The 20,443-nt window shown below is 32.7% G+C and overlaps 1 protein-coding gene across 1 annotated transcript in view; it reads right to left on the bottom strand.

Annotated features, from left to right (window-relative positions):
- Positions 1-9,708: 9,708 nt before the first annotated feature.
- Positions 9,709-20,443, bottom strand: part of LOC140047637 (uncharacterized) — a 37,262-nt gene continuing 26,527 nt past the window's right edge. Inside the window, exons 18-25 of the mRNA XM_072092673.1 lie at positions 19,558-20,259; positions 16,821-16,883; positions 16,099-16,215; positions 15,802-15,912; positions 14,009-14,107; positions 12,951-12,975; positions 12,067-12,098; positions 9,709-11,787 (exon numbers count right to left, since the gene is read on the bottom strand). Of these exons, the coding sequence (XP_071948774.1) occupies positions 11,723-11,787; positions 12,067-12,098; positions 12,951-12,975; positions 14,009-14,107; positions 15,802-15,912; positions 16,099-16,215; positions 16,821-16,883; positions 19,558-20,259 (1,214 nt within the window). The 3' untranslated portion in view covers positions 9,709-11,722. The remainder of the gene's footprint in view (positions 11,788-12,066; positions 12,099-12,950; positions 12,976-14,008; positions 14,108-15,801; positions 15,913-16,098; positions 16,216-16,820; positions 16,884-19,557; positions 20,260-20,443) is intronic.

The following is a 20,443-nucleotide window of genomic DNA, read 5'->3' as shown; positions in this document are numbered from 1 at the left end:
TTGACTAACAGCCCTGGGGAAGCAGTGCATTTTAGTCTATTAATAAATGGATCATAAAGTAAGGTAGTACAATACCCCACACAAATACCCTGACTAACAGCCCTGGGGAAGCAGTGCATTTTAGTCTATTAATAAATGGATCATAAAGTAAGGTAGTACAATACCCCACACAAATACCCTGACTAACAGCCCTGTGGAAACAATTCATTTTAGTCTATTAATAAATGGACCATAAAGTAAGGTAGTACAATATCCCACACAAATACCCTCAGTGACTATTATAGCCCTGGGGAAGCAGTGCATTTTAGTCTATTAATAAATGAATCATAAAGTAAGGTAGTACTGTACAATACCCCACACAAATACCCTTGACTAACAGCCCTGGGGAAGCAGTGCATTTTAGTCTATTAATAAATGGATCATAAAGTAAGGTAGTACAATACCCCACACAAATACCCTGACTAACAGCCCTGGGGAAGCAGTGCATTTTAGTCTATTAATAAATGGATCATAAAGTAAGGTAGTACAATACCCCACACAAATACCCTGACTAACAGCCCTGGGGAAGCAGTGCATTTTAGTCTATTAATAAATGGATCATAAAGTAAGGTAGTACAATACCCCACCCCACACAAATACCCTGTCTAACAGCCCTGGGGAAGCAGTGCATTTTAGTCTATTAATAAATGGATAATAAAGTAAGGTAGTACAATACCCCACACAAATACCCTGACTAATAACAGCCCTGGGGAAGCAGTGCATTTTAGTCTATTAATAAATGGATCATAAAGTAAGGTAGTGCAATACCACACACAAATACCCTGACTAACAGCCTTGCTGGGAAGCAATTCATTTTAGTCTATTAATAAATGGACCATAAAGTAAGGTAGTACAATATCCCACACAAATACCCTCAGTGACTATTATAGCCCTGGGGAAGCAGTGCATTTTAGTCTATTAATAAATGAATCATAAAGTAAGGTAGTACAATACCCCACACAAATACCCTTGACTAACAGCCCTGGGGAAGCAGTGCATTTTAGTCTATTAATAAATGGATCATAAAGTAAGGTAGTACAATACCCCACACAAATACCCTGACTAACAGCCCTGGGGAAGCAGTGCATTTTAGTCTATTAATAAATGGATCATAAAGTAAGGTAGTACAATACCCCACACAAATACCCTGACTAACAGCCCTGGGAAAGCAGTGCATTTTAGTTTATTAATAAATGGATCATAAAGTAAGGTAGTACAATACCCCACACAAATACCCTGACTAACAGCCCTGGGAAAGCAGTGCATTTTAGTCTATTAATAAATGGATCATAAAGTAAGGTAGTACAATACCACACACAAATACCCTGACTAACAGCCCTGGGGAGCAGTGCATTTTAGTCTATTAATGAATGGATCATAAAGTAAGGTAGTACAATACCCCACCCCACACAAATACCCTGTCTAACAGCCCTGGGAAAGCAGTGCATCTTAGTTTATTAATAAATGGATCATAAAGTAAGGTAGTACAATACCCCACACAAATACCCTGACTAACAGCCCTGGGGAAGCAGTGCATTTTAATCTATTAATAAATGGATCATAAAGTAAGGTAGTACAATACCCCACACAAATACCCTGTCTAACAGCCCTGGGGAAGCAGTGCATTTTCGTCTATTAATAAATGGATCATAAAGTAAGGTAGTGCAATACCCCACACAAATACCCTGACTAACAGCCCTGGGGAAGCAGTGCATTTTAGTCTATTAATAAATGGATCATAAAGTAAGGTAGTACAATACCACACACAAATACCCTGACTAACAGCCTTGCTGGGAAGCAATTCATTTTAGTCTATTAATAAATGGACCATAAAGTAAGGTACAGTAGTACAATACCCCACACAAATACCCTGACTAACAGCCCTGCTGGGAAGCAGTGTATTTTAGTCTATTAATAAATGAATCATAAAGTAAGGTAGTACAATACCCCACACAAATACCCTGACTATTATAGCCCTGGGGAAGCAGTGCATTTTAGTGACAGTCTATTAATAAATGGATCATAAAGTAAGGTAGTACAATATCCCACACAAATACCCTGACTAACACTACAGCCCTGGGGAAGCAGTGCATTTTAGGGTGTCACGAAAGCTCAGACCACGAAAGCTCAGACCCCCTAAGACCTAAGATCACGAAAGCTAAGACCCAACACCTAAGATTACAAATACTAAGATATACTACAGCTTAAAAACAATACTTGTTTATCCATACATAATTTTAAACACAGTAGGTTTCATTTATTACCATAAATATAATTTAATACTACCGCAAAACATAGATAAACTCACATTATTTTCGCCCGTTGAGTAAATGTATATTTTTTCTTTACAACAAACAAACTTGACGGGTTGTTTGTTGGTATATATTTACTCCATTGTGTTGCTTCAGAGGATGTTTTTCTTACGCACCTGCCTTTCTTGTATTTTGACTCCAAATTTGTTGACTAACTTTATCCTGAACACCACACTTTAAAATTAGGACTTATAAGTACTTTCAGAAGGAGAAACACATAATAACAAATAAATAAATCCTTTAAATTGATGATTTTACAGATGTGTTTCTTTGTATACTGTAATGACAATGTAACTCCTCGAGCTCGGCCCCCCCATGCTCAATGTTTTTGTTTCTATGGAGCGCCAAAAGAGCAACAATAATAGTACAAGTATAAAAACAGAAAGAAAACGAAACAAAAAAACTTATCATGATTTTTAAATTAAAATTTATTTGCCAGTATTTATTTCTTCGTACTTGCATGATTATACTATTATCATTACAATTTTAATTTTACATTGTTCCATCCACACTGTAGATGGACTCCACAGAGTTTTCAGCCCTCTATATAATTTTTGCTCTTTTGACGTTCCATAGAAACAAAAACATTGAACATGGCCCATGGGGTAGGCCTACTGTCCTGTAGGCTAGTCATTTTGTGTGCGAGAAAAACGTCTGTAAAATCTTTAATTTAAAAATGTATTTGTTACTTTTTATGTGATTCTTTTTCATGAAAGTGCCAATTCTAAGGTGTGGTATTCAGAATAATTGTTGGGAGTTAAAATACAAGGCAGGTGCGAAAGATAAATATTTGTAATCTTAGGTGTTGGGTCTTAGCTTTCGTGATCTTAGGTCTTAGGGGGTCTGAGCTTTCGTGGTCTGAGCTTTCGTGACACCCGTGCATTTTAGTCTATTAATAAATGGATCATAAAGTAAGGTAGTACAATACCCCACACAAATACCCTGACTAACAGCCCTGGAAGTAATAACCAAACATTTCTATAACCTTTATACATTTCAAACAATCAGATGATATTTAATTTATCTTTTGTTTAAATACAAAGTTAATATTTAACTGACGATAATGATTTTGATAGGATTTGTTTGGCTGTATCTAGGGGAAACAGGCAAACAGTAAACACAAATACACAAGGTCATTAATAATAATCAGGCCCCTTGTTTTTCTGAATGTAAGCTTGTTGACAAATCTGCATAACATTTTTCTCAAGTAAAAAAACAAACATGGCTAAAAGGATTCCGAAATAAAACACAATTCCTGATCAACTCCTACTGAACAATTACTTTTTTTGATAAGAAAAATCTCTGACAAAAATTGTTTTAGCTATGAAATTGTCAAACATTGAGTATGTTATATACAGAAAAATTATTTAAAAACATAATTTATCCTCTTTTATTTCTCTAGTTTCACATTTTTCTATTTCTTACTCAAAATGGGTTTGTTTCTACAATTAAGAAATTAAATTTCTTTAAAGAAAATGTCATAAGGGTTTTTTAGTGCAAAGCCTTTGCACTTTATTTTCTTCTAAACTTCTGAAGTTTGCGTGGATCACCTTCTAATTCCCCAGAAGTATTTAGGCTATAAAGATTTTCCATAAAAACTTGGTTTTCTTAGTGTCCAAACATAATACCACACACTGTATTCTAACGAGACCTAATCTTTTACTTTACTGTTGACTAGCTAGATTTCTAGTTTATAACAAATTATATTTTTTAGCCAAATAACTGTAACTTTTATTTGTTTGAAATTAATTTGTTTAAGTAGGTTTCTATATCATTAACTAATTGGTTAGTTATGCATTTGCTGCAATTGTGTCATTCATTCTGATACACATACACTAAGTGGGTGTTAAAACAGGTATTCACAATGAATACTTTAATTTAGTCTTATGTGGTATCCCATGTTAGATCTGGTTGATGTGCTCTCTTTTTTGGGTTTCATGGGTCACTATCAGGGTCGTACGCAGGCCCCCCCCCCCCACCCCGCCAAATTGCAAAAGGTCCACATTTTATAGGGTCTTATCGTCTTCACTCAATATTATGAAAATGGTCCAAAATATATTAATCCGCATCTACCCAAATAAAATCCTGTGTACGGCCCTGACTATATTTGTCAAAATTGGTCTTATTTGAATGGGCTTCAGGGACCTCTGATAGGTAATTTGTTTTCTCACATTTGATCTGGTCTGGTTCAGGGTCTATATATAGTCAGAATACTTTAGCAAACATTTATTATCTTTATAACAAATTATATTTTTTAGCCAAATAACTGTAACTTTTATTTTTTGGAAATTAATTTGTTTAAGTAGGTTTCTAGTCATATCATTAACTAATTGGTTAGTTATGCATTTATAATCTAAATATATTTTTTTACATATTGCTCTGGTCGGACAGTTTATATGATAACAAGTTCATTATAACACTTATACAGAAAACCAGGGTAGAAATTGTTAATAATGATTTGTTTGTTTTGATTATTGAGTTCCTGTTATACAATTTGTTATCAGATAATCTTTACCATAGATTTAATATTAACATTGTAAATTCTAATGTTAAACAAAGATAATAAATAGAACACACAACAGTTTATAACTCTCTGTACTATTACCATTTTGGTTATATTTACACAGAGTGATAATAAAATGAACTTAGTCAATACTCTGTCATTGTACACTACTATTACCAAAGTGATAATGAGGATGAACTATAGTGAGTGGGTTAACAATGGCACTACCTAACCCTGGCACTACCTAGCCCTGGCATAGCATAGCAGATAGATTTTTGTTGACTTGTTTTCATGAAGGATAGTTTAATAATATATCTATTTAACTTGTTTCTAGTAGAAAAAATAAATATTAATCAAATGTAACATTTATATCATAAATTACTTAATTTACCGGGCGTAGATTATTACGCGGCAAAGAATAGACCATGCTGAGTAACGCTGGGTAGATGTTTGTTATTGTGGTTCGGTCTTTCTTTGTGAACTAATTTAATAATTTTCTGTAGAAGTGAATGTACACTAGTTTGTTATTAAATATGTTTTATAAAATGTTTTATTTATTTATTTTTATTTCAACAATATTTTATGAGGGTGGTCCATCCAGCCAAAGCTGATCACTAGGGACCCTCACAAAATACAATATGACGAGACATAAACATGTAACAATATAAATTAAATTAAAAGAAATCAAATTTATATATATTATCATAATTCTATTTAATATGACATAATATCTGTCAAATCAAGTCTTCTTTAGTCTGTATACATCATGAGGGCGGGCATCCACGCTCTGTTACAAATTTCTATTATTCTATAGATTACTAATTCTTGTGATATATAATTATATTCTCCATTTTTACGCTCAGTTGGTCACAACTGTTTGTCATCTCACCAAGATGGCTTCGGTAGCACAAAAATTGTTTATTGGTTTAAGTTGTGAGAGTCATTTAGACCCGTACATTTCTATTTTGTGCCTGATCGTCTTTTGTACCAATCTTCAACAATATTGGGCTGCCCGATCGCCTGGGCCTGATTGTCTGTGATCCCGATCAACCGTCTATTACACCCATAACTAGTCTAGCCTAGTACAAGAGACTAGAGAGATTAGTAGGCCTAGAGAAGGTAAGGCCTGGCCCTAGCTGTTTTAATTTCGACTCCAAACTTATTGTGAATACCACACCTTAGAATTGAGCCTCATAAGTACTTGTATGAAGAAGAATCACATAAAAAGTAACCATTTAAAGTAATCCTTTAAATTGATGATTTTACAGACGTGTTTCTTGCACACCATTAGCGAATTTCGCATACACGAAGTTCAATATTTTCGTTTCTATGGAGCACCAAAAGAGCAACTATAATAGAGGGTTAAAAATTCAGTGGAATGCGTCTACTTTTAATCCATCTATTTATGAAATACACGTTTTAATTTCCAATTTTTTGTCAATAAAAATGTTGTTACATGTTACTGCTGATAATGTGCTATTTTCAAAAAACCGACCCTAAATCAGCATAACTTATTAGTCCATACCCAGACTAAGACTAAGAGGGATACTTTTTTGACCGCGACCCCATGATCCTATTTTGGGAATTTTCGCGACCCAACATTGCGTATTTGATCTTACAAACCAAGCATATTCACATATAGATCAGTGTATAATTGATAAAAAAGTTTCAGTATCGGAAACAATTTCGCGAACCATAAATTTTTTTCTGTTTGGGTCGCGCCCCATAGGTTGCGGAACAGCGATTTAGATCATTGAGGTATATAACCTACACTACATCTTATGATGATGAATTTGTCGAAAACCATGTACAGTATCAACAGTAACATTTTAGTTGTATTAACATTGACGAAATATATTGAAATTGAACGTAATTTTCACCAATAGGCCTAGATGCATTAAATACCGTAAAACCTTGAAAAGAAGCCCATGGGCTTCTTCTTTTTTTAGTGCTCTTGGGTGGGCTTCTTTTTGAGATGGGCTTCTATTCGAGATGGGCTTCTTTTCAAGAGTGATTTTGCAAACTGTAGAGGGAGGTTTCTTTTCGAAATGAATGCTGTAAATTTTGTGAATTTCTACTACAATATGACTTTTGAGACATTTTTTCAACCATGAAATTATGTTTAATATACCAATTAAAAAACAATATAAAAAGCCAAAAAACAGTCCTATGATTCACCGTCAATCATTTCGTTATCATCGTCGTCATCACAATGGAATAATATTTAAGAGTGTCGTCTGTCGATGATGGCATCTCATATCCAACCAACCCTTCGACGTTTACTTCTTTGTTTTGTTTTCAGAACCATCAAGGGCTACATTTATCCCACACTTTATGAACAACCGAATTTGCAGCGATGGATTTGTGTTCATGATCATGGACCAGGCATTGCCAACCCACTTTGTTAAATAAGAATTCGCCTATCGCTTGTAGTAGTCTATCTCAAAAAGAAGCCCAGGGGGCCTCATTTCGAGATGGGCTTCTTTTCGAGAGTACTTTTGCAAACTGTAGAGGGGGGCTTCTTTTCGAGATGGGCTTCTTTTCGAGGTTTAAGCCCATGGGCTTCTTTTCGAGGTTTTACGGTACGTATACGCATCCCACTGCCTTTTTAGCCCTCTATTATTATAGTTGCTCTTTTGGCGCTTCATAGAAACATCAATATTGAACATTGAGAATGCGAAATTCACAAACTGTGTGCAAGAAACACGTCTGTAAATTCATCAATTTAAAGGATTTATTTGTTACTTTTTCTGTGATTCTCCATCGTAAAAGTACTTATGAGGCCAAATTCTAAGGTGTGGTATTCAGTATAAAGTTCCTTAACACATTTGGAATTGAAATAAAAGACAGGTGCGAAACGGAACTAGCGTCCCTAAGTTAAGCCTAGTAGTAGTATAGTACGTAGATGGCTAAGGAAGCCTAGACTAGGCCGGCTAGTAGGCCTAGCCTAGTAGGCCCTAGCTAGTAGTAGGCCTGGCTGGCTAGGCCTAGCCTAGAGGCCTTACTTAGACCTGGCCTAGTTAGCTTGCTAGGTAGGGCCTATAGACTATAATACGAATATAAGATCCAAAAAAAGCCCTGCTATTAAAACAATACAGTATAAAGATAATGAAACAAAACTTACTTCTTGTTTTTGACCATGGAGTAAAGAATAAGTACTCCATGTTTTTGACATTCTTCTGTATAAAACATGTGGTGGGTGATAAACTTAATTTTTTATAGAGGGCGCAATCACAATTTGCCTACAAATTTTATCACTGCTGCAATCTCTGGGTTGGTGAAATCATGGAGAAACTTATTTCTCCATGGTGAAATGAATAATATTATTCCTATAATACACAATGAATTATAGCTAAGCACGTACAATTTGATATAAAATCTCCCCCTTTAAAAAAAAAACACTATCCTTACAAACAAACAAATATGTTTTTTCATTCATTAGTATTTATTAACAAATATGAATAACATTAAAACATAACAGCATAAATACTGAATTGAGTTTAATTTACAAAATTGAATTAAAAGTGAAAAAGCATCAAAATATAGAACATTTCATTTACCAAATAGACATTCTAAAATTCATTCATAAACAATATAATTTAGTACTGTACAAACAAATTGAACACTATAAAAAATCATTCATCAAACATTAATTTAGATTTAAGCATTGTTTGTTTAATAACTGGATCAAGTATGGAACAGGGCTAGAGAAGTGGTGTTTAGTAGCACAGTGAGATTCAACAAAGTTGTGTCTATGTCTAGTATGGTAAGGGGAAGGATTAGAGGCTGCAAGGATTTAATTATTTACTTCCGTTTACCTGGTCTCATTTGCGTATGTGTTTGTCCCGTTTTGTTTTTGTAATTCTGCATATAAAAAGCATTAATTAAAGATATATTGTCCCCCTAAAAAAATTATTGTTTACATTTTTTTTTTGAGTATGCCATTTTAATATCACATATTTTATATCTATTCACTTTGACTAAAAACAAACCAAAAAAAAAAAAAATTCCCCCAAAAAAAATTTAATTTAAAGCAAAATATACCTAAATTGTCTGGAAGACAATGGTTTTTGGTTGAAATTAACCATTTCTTTTGTCTTTTTATAAGTGAAATAATTATTTGTAATGATTTTTTTTCTACAGAAGTGAATAACTTTATTAAAACTGTAAATTTCCTATTCAAAATCTGATTGTATTAACATTTATTTGTCATGTTTTTGGGGGACAATACATCTTTAACAAACTATATCATTAACTGGTTCTCTCAATTAAAATAAAATTGGAAGACTTTCCAAAGTACTTCCAGTTCCAGGGTATTTTGCCTCTTTATTTTTACTATTCAAACTCTGTTCATTTACTGTATTTAGAAAAGAAAGACAAATATGTTATTGTGAATTGAACTATGATATGTATTATATTAATTACAGTAGGTCAAACTTTACCCAAAATGCAGCATTAAGAATGAAAACATTGACATTGCAAAATATGAATTAAACAGACATTTTAAGATTACAGTTCACACAGATCGATAAATTTGTATCATTAATAGTTATCATTATCAATTGTACCTTTAAACAACTACAGCTTGTGGGTTAAATTATCCACAATAAATTGTGTTGTTGAGTAGAAAATATGATTGTCTTGGTCACAATACACTTAGATTGTCATGTGTCTAATTATTACATGATTTGATTAAAATTACACTGTTATTATCATTGTTGACAACACAAACAATTTCAACATTATCAGTACTATTCTTATCAACCAAAACATATCAAATACATATTTGACCAAATGTTTTCATTTAACACATTCTTATCAACATAGCTGCAATATAATACACTAATGAAAACACAATAAGATTGTAGAGGAATTTAACTAAATACAGTACAGTGTTTCAATACTTGAAGAAAACAAAATTTAAATATGTGTGCTAATTGTGTACAACTTGAGGTATCTAAACTGTAAACATAACAAAATAGTATGTATGTCTGTCTGTTTGTCCATCTACTTTCCATTAAATTTTGAAATTGAGCAATTGGTCTGTATCAGCAAACACAAACCTACATTAAACTGAATCTTATATGATCCATAGATTTCAACTGCCTCGTTTTCGGCGGGATTGTCCTACTGCTTAATGATACCGATATTTCATCACTGTATGGACGGGTGTATTTATCGCAACGGCAGAATGAAATAATTGCTAAATTGAATTCAAAAATTAAAAAGCATTTTATCAATTATTGTTAGAATTGATAACTGTACTCTCACACCCCCACCCTCTTTAAGCTTGATAGTTGTTTCAGAAGGGGTCCTCAACATAACAATGTAAAAAATAATAATTTACACAGATAAATATTAATTTATACAGTATAACAATATTTATATTTATAATTTAAGATGTATTAAAATTCTTTACAAATATATTATTACAATATACAATTAATGGTAATTACATAAGTATTTATTTATAATGATTTAAAATTAACTACAAATCTATATTATAAGTGAGAGTTTGTATGTTTGTTTGTCTGTTTCATTATACAAATATTTTTTCATACATAGCGGGGTATCAAAATAACTGCAATTGTACTGGGAAGGATCTAAACTATTTTTGAACATCTTGAATCGCCATCTTGAATCCAAGTTAGAAGCCAAAATGGGGTCAAAATCCCTCACTTTTCTCCACTTATAATGTTTGTTCGACAAAATGACCTCAATTGTACTGGGAATGTTTTAAACTATATTTGAACATTATCTGCCATTTTGGATCCAAGTTAGGGGCCAAAATATGGTGAAAATGCCTCACTTTTCCGCAATTTTGATGTTTGTTTATGCTCGTAACCATACATATGGGTATCAAAATTACCGCAATGAATTGTAGTAGAAACTTTTTAAAGTATTGTAATTATCCTTGGGAAGCGGTTGGGAGTTTGGAGTGTAGGCCTATCCTGGGAATGTTTTAAACTACATTCGAAAACTTTGGGAATGATGGCTCATCATAATTGTACTGGAAACACATCACCCCATTACGGGTTGTGTTGGGAGGGGAAGGGCGGAGATACTGGCGTTAATAAGGTACAACATGATTGGAATTGTACTGGGAACAGTTACTACATTTTAACTGTCCTAGGGAGGCGTTAAGGTTTGTTGATTGTGGCTGGGATGGGGAGAGGATAAAGAAGGCTGGGCAGAGGTAATTCAAAATTAGATATTTTAATCATTAGCCAATATTACACCTATTCATTTACACAGTTTACAAAGTACTTAAACCATAGGCTCATCATAGCTATATATCGCCGGCTTGGTCTCTCACTATGAAGTTGTTGAATTGAAATTTATACTGGGAAGGATTTGATTGAAGAGGGGTGGAGGTTGGTGAGTATAGAGAGATACTGGCCTTCAGGGGTTATGAGGTATCAAATTGATAGGAATTGTACTGAAAAGGTTTTAAACAAAATTTGATAAGAAATACCGTTAACCTGTTTTCTTTAATGATGTTGATATATTAAAGCTGAGAGTATTCTACTAAGAAGATCTCACTTGTTTAATTTTTAAAGATGGCATATTAAAAAGTATGGTTTATTGTGGTATGTAATAATCTATCTGTATCAAAGTGGTTTACAACATAACTCAGATGTGGTATGTAATAATCTATCAAAGTGGTTTACAACATAACTCAGATTTCTTCAGGTATTCATATGGCCTGGTGTGCAGTGAAACAGGCTATACTATATGTGGTACTAAGATAGAATTCCATCATTGAAAAAATAGACATTTTTTCAATAATGATGCATCACAATATATCCTCTTGATAAATTTTTCTCAAAACATTGAGCCCAAATAAATGAACCAACAGTAACCAATACTATTTCCAATGCTTATATGCCAATACTACAGCTACAATACAACAAATTATCAAGCCACAGTTCTCTGAAAGAAAAAGGGAAAAAAAATAATTGATTTAAACACCTTTAATTTTTGTGTGAGCTTTCAAGATTTTACAGTTTTATTATTATTTTTTTTGCGTTTATTAAATTTGAAAATCAAAATCTACAATTACAACTTTTATATTTGTTGGAACTTAATTATTTTGTTTATAGCTATAAAAGTGAAAAAAATACATTTCTTTGATTTGCCTCATTTCAATTTTTTAAGACTCATGACTTGATTTGATTTTATTCGGTTTCAACATAAGACTAAGGAAATTACCTTTGACAAATGTCTGTATGCTTTCTTTCAGGCTAGAAATAAAAATGTATATGTACACATTAGTAAACCTATAATAAAGATAACAGACTCGTAAGCAGGAGGGTTTTATAGTTTTAGCAAACCCTCCCCACTCCCTATAATAAGGATAACAGACTCGTAAGCAGGAGGGTTTTATGGTTCTAGCAACCCATCCCCACTCCCTTTTTTACAGTATTATTATCAAAATCAGGAAATGCAAGGAGCAATTGGTACCATAATGACTATGTGAAAAGAATCCCCTTCAATAAGGTGATCAATAAATTATGACTTAAATATCATAAATTTGTATGTTTTTTTAGCTTTTTTTTTTTATATTTTATTGCAGAAAGCAACACATATACATCAAAGTTCAGTTATCTTTGTAATACGGGAGAATATAAAACCAGGAGCATAAGGAGACAAGTATAAATATGGGAGTCTGTCGGCCAAAACGGAAGTGTGGCATATATCTTACTGAAATTAAAAATATTGGTAGGACAAAAGGTCCGTCATCCTCCGTTAAGCTTATGCAGAATGTAATTCTATATAAAACCAGGATTGTTTCATTATTATTATAACTTGGTTGTTGGGTTTAAAAGTTCTTTTGATGTTTGTTATTCTTGATTTTGTGTATAATTGTTTCAACACTATTTCTATGGTTGAACTTTATGGTTGTATTAACAGGTTATGTTATTAGTATACAACTGAACTGATAGACACACAAGTGATAGTAATAATATCCCTTCCAGACTATCATCTCAGGGCAAACAATTAACTAGCAGGGTGTTGGTCTATCTCTATGGTATTGGAGAGTATAAATAAACAGTATAGATACTGTGATACACTCATTATACAGTACTACTTACCTGTCATTTTCTGGCGACTGCAGATCTGAAATGAGTATTAGTATTAAGAATTAAATATCACAAGCAACAGCATTTGATTATTCATTACTCAACACAATCAACCACAATAACATAAATTTCTAATACATTTTCATCCATTATCATCTTCATTTACTGTGCAGAACCTCATTTTTTTTTATTGATTTATGGTTTATTAATATATTACAAAAAATAGCATTAGGTTATTACAATAAAAAACCAGAAAATTTATATAAGAAAAAAATAAACATTAGTTGGCAAGTAAAGTAAAGGCCTGCCACCTGAGCCCTGTACCATAGACCTATACAATGTAACACACCCTAATTTGATTATTACCGTAATTAATATCAATTTGTTATTATTTTGCAATGTATTTGTATGTTGCATGCTAATTTGCGACTTTATAAATAACAAAGTAAATTTCAAATTTTGTCTCTACCAACGGCCAATTTTCCCAGATATATGGGGCAGCAAATACTTAGTAAGTTGAGCCCAGAAGCCTATTTTCAAAGATGTTGACAGCTTCACAGAGAACTTTGATCAATCATAATTAATCTGTTGTTGAATTTATAGAGCAAGCATATCAAAATAAGATTAACAATAACAATATGTTCTTTGATGAAATATAAACTGTTCTATTTACATTGGATAGAGAACTATCTCTTATTTTTAAGTTTGTTGATAATACATTGCCGACCATAATGAATATGTTTTGTTTGTGTGATCAAAGTACGGTGGCCTGTAAGTGTCACAGCAACTTATATATAAATATCATGACAGTATTTATGCAGATATTGTTCAGTGTATCAGCTTTTATTCTTGACTAATAATAAAAGACATGTTGTTTTAAAGATTAGTTAAATAAGTCATTTACCTTATCAATCGTTTAAATGTATGAATTTAGTATTTTTTTCTAAATCTGTTTAAAGACATTCTTTTTTTTATAAATGTTGAAATAAAAAAAAAATGTAGCTAAAATCCATTCTACATTTAAAGTTATTTTAACCATAATAACACAACTAATATTTTATGACACTCACCACTCTCTGGTTCAGGTTTAGTTTCCTGTTCCACTACTTGTGTTTGAAATTCATCACTAAGAGTATCTGATGAATCCGATGGAAATTGCTTTGTCACTTCTGTTCAATAAAAACATCCAGAAAAGACAGTTATTGTTAGTATATGTTGAACAGTATATTAAAGGCCAGCTTAAGACATAAGATATATATAGGTATTTATTCATAAAAAACACATAAATAGTACAAACAGAAGGCAGTCAACGGCTGAAAAATTCTGCAAACAACGTACAAAGTAAAAAATTTAAAAGACTCTAACAACAATATAATATATACAAGTACACAGAAAATAAGATCATTAAAAAGCCGTTAAAAATATTTAAAATTTAAAATGCCAAAAGACCCAGATAAACCAAAACATGCGGTAATTATTATTAATGTTATAAACCTACAAAGTTTTAGTTTTAGAAGCTTCATTCATTCTATCAATAATGTTAGGGATGGTAGAGCGTTGGACACAACAAATTAAAATTTCTCAAATTGCGACCGCGGTTATGATAAGGGGGAAGCATATCACGATAGAGTTTAGAGAGTAGTATCTCCTTCCCAAATTTCATCATCAAGTTATCTCTTCTGGTTTTAAGGGAACATAATCCAGACATGGATAAAGCATTTTCATAACTGATGTAATTAGCACCGTAAATACATCTTAGAGCTCTCTTTTGTACCCTTTCAATTCTAGTACATTGGATATTGGTTAATGAGCTATGCCACAAGGGACACGCATATTCCAAAACTGGACGTATGTACGTAGTAAAAACAGTTAACAGGTCGTTAGCTGGGGCCAAAGCTTTCCTAAGAATGGAAAGGGTAAAAAGTCGTTTAGATGCTTTAGAAACACATTCATTAACTTGAATGTCCCATTTAAGATCACATTGTATTACAACCCCTAGTAATTTTAAAAACTCAACCACTTCGATGACATGGTCATTAAGTGTTAAAATTGGTTGCGGTGTGTGGCCCTGCAAAAAGGACACTCTCATAATATGACATTTACTAGGTTTGAGGAGCATGCTGTTGCTAGAACACCAAGTGTCAACATTGTTAAGGATAGTTTGCATTTTTTGATCATTTCCCCATCTATAATTAACAACTTCCCCGATGGTTAAGTCATTCACATATTTCCACCTCTTAGTAGTATCTTGGATGACATCATTGACAAGCACTAAATAAAGGATGGGACCCAACTTAGTCCCTTGGGGGACACCACACGTGATGCCTACGGTGGACGAAACACATTGACAAATTTTGGTGTTAATATTTCGATTGGTTAAGAAGCTACTAATAACTGGAATTATAGACGGACGAACCCCAATATTTATTAATTTACTAATCAGAATCGTGTGATCCACACGATCAAAAGCCTTGGTGAAATCTATGGCACATAGATTCACAAACTTTCCACCTGAATCAATGTCAGATAAGATAGTGTTAATAAGGTCAACAAGGTAATGCGTGGTAGACGAGTTCTTGCGACTTCCGTACTGTTTATTATCGATATCATTAACAATATCCTCCATGATCCAGGTCGTTAGAAACGATTCAAAGATTCTACCGAAATACCGAAACTTTGACTACTTCTTTTATGAATCGAATTTGAAGTAATAGCTCGAACTAGGAATTTTTCAAGTCGAACTTCGAACTACGACCAAAGTTTGCTTTAAGAATACGGGAGTGAGTGTACAAGGGCGTGCAACAACAACTGGCCAAATTAACCATATAATAATATACAAATTATTCTATGAGACTTAACTCACCAGTTTCTGGTTTAGGTTTAATTTCCTGTTCCAATTGTGTATGAGATTCCTCATTAACAGTACCTGGTGAATCTGATGGATATTCCTTCGTCACTTCTGTTATAACGACAACTATAATGTGTATGAACAGTACAGTATATTAAAGGCCAGCTTAAGACATAGGATATTTTGAATGAGTTTTATATGTTTAAATAAATGTCTATTCATCATTTTCTATTGTTCAACTTTGTAACTGACTTGACTTGTGTGGTGATGAAATAAAATAAAAAGTAAATTCATTTATGATCCTTAACTCACCACTCTCTGCTTCAAGTTTTCTTTCCTGTTCCTCAATCATCAATTTCTTTTTTTGGGTTTGAAATTCCTCATTAACAGTAGCTGGTGAATCTGAATCTAATTGTTTTGTTACTAATTCTGTTTAAAAAAAATACAGAAAAGACAGTTATTTATACATTACACATTTAAATGACAAAGCTGTTGATTTTTTATGAGTTATACATTGTAACATGGTGGGACCAAACCCTATTAGTCACACAGGCTATTCACCCCTTACTCTCCCCGATGCCTACTTAACTTGGAACACTACATTCCTGAGGAGGGTATTCCAAGGAAAGTCAATCAGGATGTGGTACCATTTAATTAGTCATACTTTTGTCCCCTTAATATAAATATATGTTTTGTAGTTAAGTTAGTTAGTTTGGGTATTGATTCTTGAGACTATAACATCAGTCAGAATCACTACATTGTCACATTGTTTTATATATATCTTACTTTTGATTGAATAAATAGTGTATTTTGTACATTGAATAATTTTGTGCCATCGTTATTGTCTTGGCCCTCGACACGACACCGTTACATGGTGGCAGAGAGTAACATAACTATACATTTTCAGCTAAAATGTATACAGTTTGAATAACTCAAAATGTGCTACAGTTATTATTATAATATGTCTATTAAGTTTTATTTTAAAATGTAACCACTTAGATGATTAACCTCTGGAATTAACCAGTGGATCCTACCTTGTTGACTGCCTTGGATGTCAGACTGTGGTAATGCAGAGGTCACTGAACCATCTTGCACATCTGTGAAAAAGTAGTTTTTTTTGGAATCTTGTGAAATAATACAATTATGCATGATTTTATCCAAGTATGTATAATCAATATTATTTCTTATTTTACTGCCATTGTCATTAGTATTATTTTAATAAGATGGGAATTTAAATTGTGGCAGATGGTTAATTGTACATAAATCAAATATTTGTAACAAGAATCAAGACGAAAAAACATGAATTTTCCTTTATATGGTCAAATACAAAATTTGGCAATATTCTGCCATAAAAACCAGGAAGAATTTTTTTTCAGTAGTTTAACCTAATGCAATAACATGTCTGGTGACTCCCTAGAAGGTGAAAAAAGATGGTGGATATACGGTGGATAATTTTTGCTATAGCATGAAAACAAAAATCTGAAGTTGAATAAAAATACCAGAAATCTAAAATTCAAGTTATATTACCTATATTTAGTCATCTGATAACATTTTTTACCACACCGTTTAGTTTTCATAGCTTTTTAAAATGCCTCTCTATTTACACAATTTGTGTACAAAAGAATACAGATTTTACTGTGTAATTTGAACTATCCCCCCACTGATAAGAAAGTGCTTATTTTCAACAAGCTCGTGTAACACAAATAAAATCCAAAAATTATGAAACATAGAGGAAACTATAGATAGATGATTATTGGAATGTATGATCAATAGAAATGTTGTGCCCGTACCTGGCCTTTAAAATACACAAACATTTATTTCATTGAAATTGTTTTAAGAAATTTGCAAAAAAATACTAAATGACATAATTTTGTAATTATTTTAAAAGGTTGGTCTATGGTTGGAAGTAAAAAAAAAAGAAGCTAATTTGCATGTTAATGACATCATTACATATATTTTGGATTTCCTGTTTTTTTATCAATTCATGATAAAAACTATTTTTTCTATAATTTTTATAGAATATGGTTTTCCCACTGGATATTGATGAAGATATGTGTAACGAATAAAAATATCAAACAAATTAGAATTATTTTTATCGTTTTATAAAAAATTAGGCATAACATTTTTGGTCAAAATCGTAGAAAAATGAAATAGAGAGCGCATGTTGTGCTAAAAAATTAGTTTTAATGAATTGCAAATATCTTCAAGTTTATAGAGGGTGTTATATATTATAGGCAAATACAAATAAATAATAATTTTTCTCGTACCCGGTAATACCGAGTACTGTATATGCAGTGAAAGAGTTAAGCTAAAAAAAAACAGATAGTTTAATAATAAAAATAATAATAATGCTTGGTTCTTTAACAGGGGTGAACGGTTCAATTTTGGTTCAACAAAATGTAAATTAGTATTTATATGCTTGTCTGTATCATGTCTTTAACCTAGTAATAGGGAATAATCTTGTCTTTAACCCAGTAATAGGGGATTTCAATGCTAAAGTAGGAATCAAGCAAGATGGGGAGGAAGAGGTGATTGGAAACTTTGGATCAGGTCACAGAAATGACAGAGGAGAAATGCTTATCGATTTGGCTTCCAGAAACAAACTAAAAATTATGAACACCTTCTTCAAGAAGAAAATATCCAGAAGATGGACTTGGAGAAGCCCAGACGGTAACACCAAAAATGAAATTGACCTTATCTTGACTAATAAGCCAAAGATAATTCAAGATGTTACCATATTCAACAAATTAAACACTAGCAGTGACCACCGTATGCTTAGGTGCAAAGTGAAGGTAGATACAAGACTAGAAAGAATGAAAATAGCAAAATACAGAAAGCCCGGAATGATCAATTTGGAAGCCAGAAAGCATGAATTTCAACTAACTACAAAACCACTTTCAAAGACTGGAAGTAGAAGATGCCTCCGACCTTGACGAATGCAATGACAAAATCATCGACATAGTACATGAGAGCTTTACAAAAACAGCAGGGAAAGAAAAGAAAATGCAAGAGTCCAAATTCTCAGATAGCACCAGATGGCTAATGGAGAAAAGGAGGAATATGAAGAGAGATGGAATTGGATTCCAAAATGTTGAATATACAGAAACATGCAAGACAATACGAAAGAAACTCCGACAAGACATCAGAAAATACAACATTCTTAAAATTCAAAAAACAATAACAAACAATAGAAGTTTAAAGAAAACAAAGCAGAAACTTAAACTTAAAGTGGAAAGCAGAAAATAACATTATTACTTGATAAAAAAAAAATAGACAGAAATCACAGATCAAGATATAATTTTGAGGAGGATTGAAGAATTTTATGAAGAACTCTATCAAAGCAGCCGTCAGTAGACCTTCAATTATCCATAGACTCGGAAGAAACTGCATACATCACATATTGGGAGGTGCAGCATGCAGTCAAAAACATGAAACGAAGGAAAGCACCAGGACCAGAAACATTTTAATTGACACAATTAAAGAGGGGGAGGATTGGAAGGGTACAGTTCAGGTGGTAATTTTAAAGCCGCAAGGACCATGTTGACGGATTTTCAAATTTGTTTTCTCAAATGAGCCCTCCATACCTTTTAGATTTGTACTTATAAAACTGCGGATCAACTAATTTGTTCATAAAATGCCTTAAATTTACACACTGTAAATCCATGATTTAAATAGAAATAATTATGATTATTAAACATAATTATTCAATAAATATTTAAAATAATTGAATTTCCACAATATTACGCCCAACTACGACAGAATAATACTAACCACTGGGAAGTGTATGTTCCTTCCTTTCTTCCTTTCCCATCATCACTAGGTTTAAATCAGTTAGTTTCTGGCTTGTTTCTTCTTGTTTCTGTAGTAGTTCTTTCAAATCAAATGAAGTACTTTCACAGTGCTGGTCCAGTTTCTTTTCCATGTCTTTAAAACTTTCTTTCAGCTCTTTAAGATCTTTTCGATCTTCCAGAAACTGCAGTATGTCACTATCGGTAGCAATAGCATACCTATCAATTACATTTTGCTTGACTCCAAATTTTTCCAGGATACCTGATAAACGACTCCATTCACGGTCGAAATCATGCTGACTAATGCGATAGTCTTTCTTGTGGGCCTGATCATTTCTGAAGATTCTGAGGTCATTAACAGTTTTTGATTCATCATCATTACATACGCAAAGATTACATATCAAAATGTTTAATAAAGTCATATCAAAATCCTCTATATCAGCTTTTCCTTCTGATGGAAATAACAAATTCTTTTGTGTTTTGTTTAGCTTTTTCAGTTCAGGTTTTTTTTTCTTAAAAAATTCATGTACTTGTTCCGGTTGTAGGCCACCATCAGATGCATGGGTGAGGAAAAACCATCTCATTGCCTTTGTACCTTCCTCAAAAAGCAAACAACAAATTCGGAAATAATTGATGTTTTCCTCATCATAAACCGTTTGAGCACGTATGGAGCACAATAAGGAATCTGTAAACGATAAATGACGAGATGGCTGTTGATAATCATTTGCATTAGCTAAAGTATTATTAGTGGAGTAATTTGGGATAATTAATGATCACCAACATTCTATTTCCAGTCTACAGTAGTCTGAACCTTTTTATTTGGTCCATTGAATTTATGTCTCTCTTGTATAATGAACCAATGGCTAATT

This window comes from Antedon mediterranea, chromosome 4 (assembly GCF_964355755.1).
Source record: "Antedon mediterranea chromosome 4, ecAntMedi1.1, whole genome shotgun sequence".
NCBI lineage: Eukaryota > Metazoa > Echinodermata > Crinoidea > Comatulida > Antedonidae > Antedon > Antedon mediterranea.
Note: the sequence above shows the minus strand (reverse complement) of the source record. Positions and strands in the feature narration are given on the sequence as shown.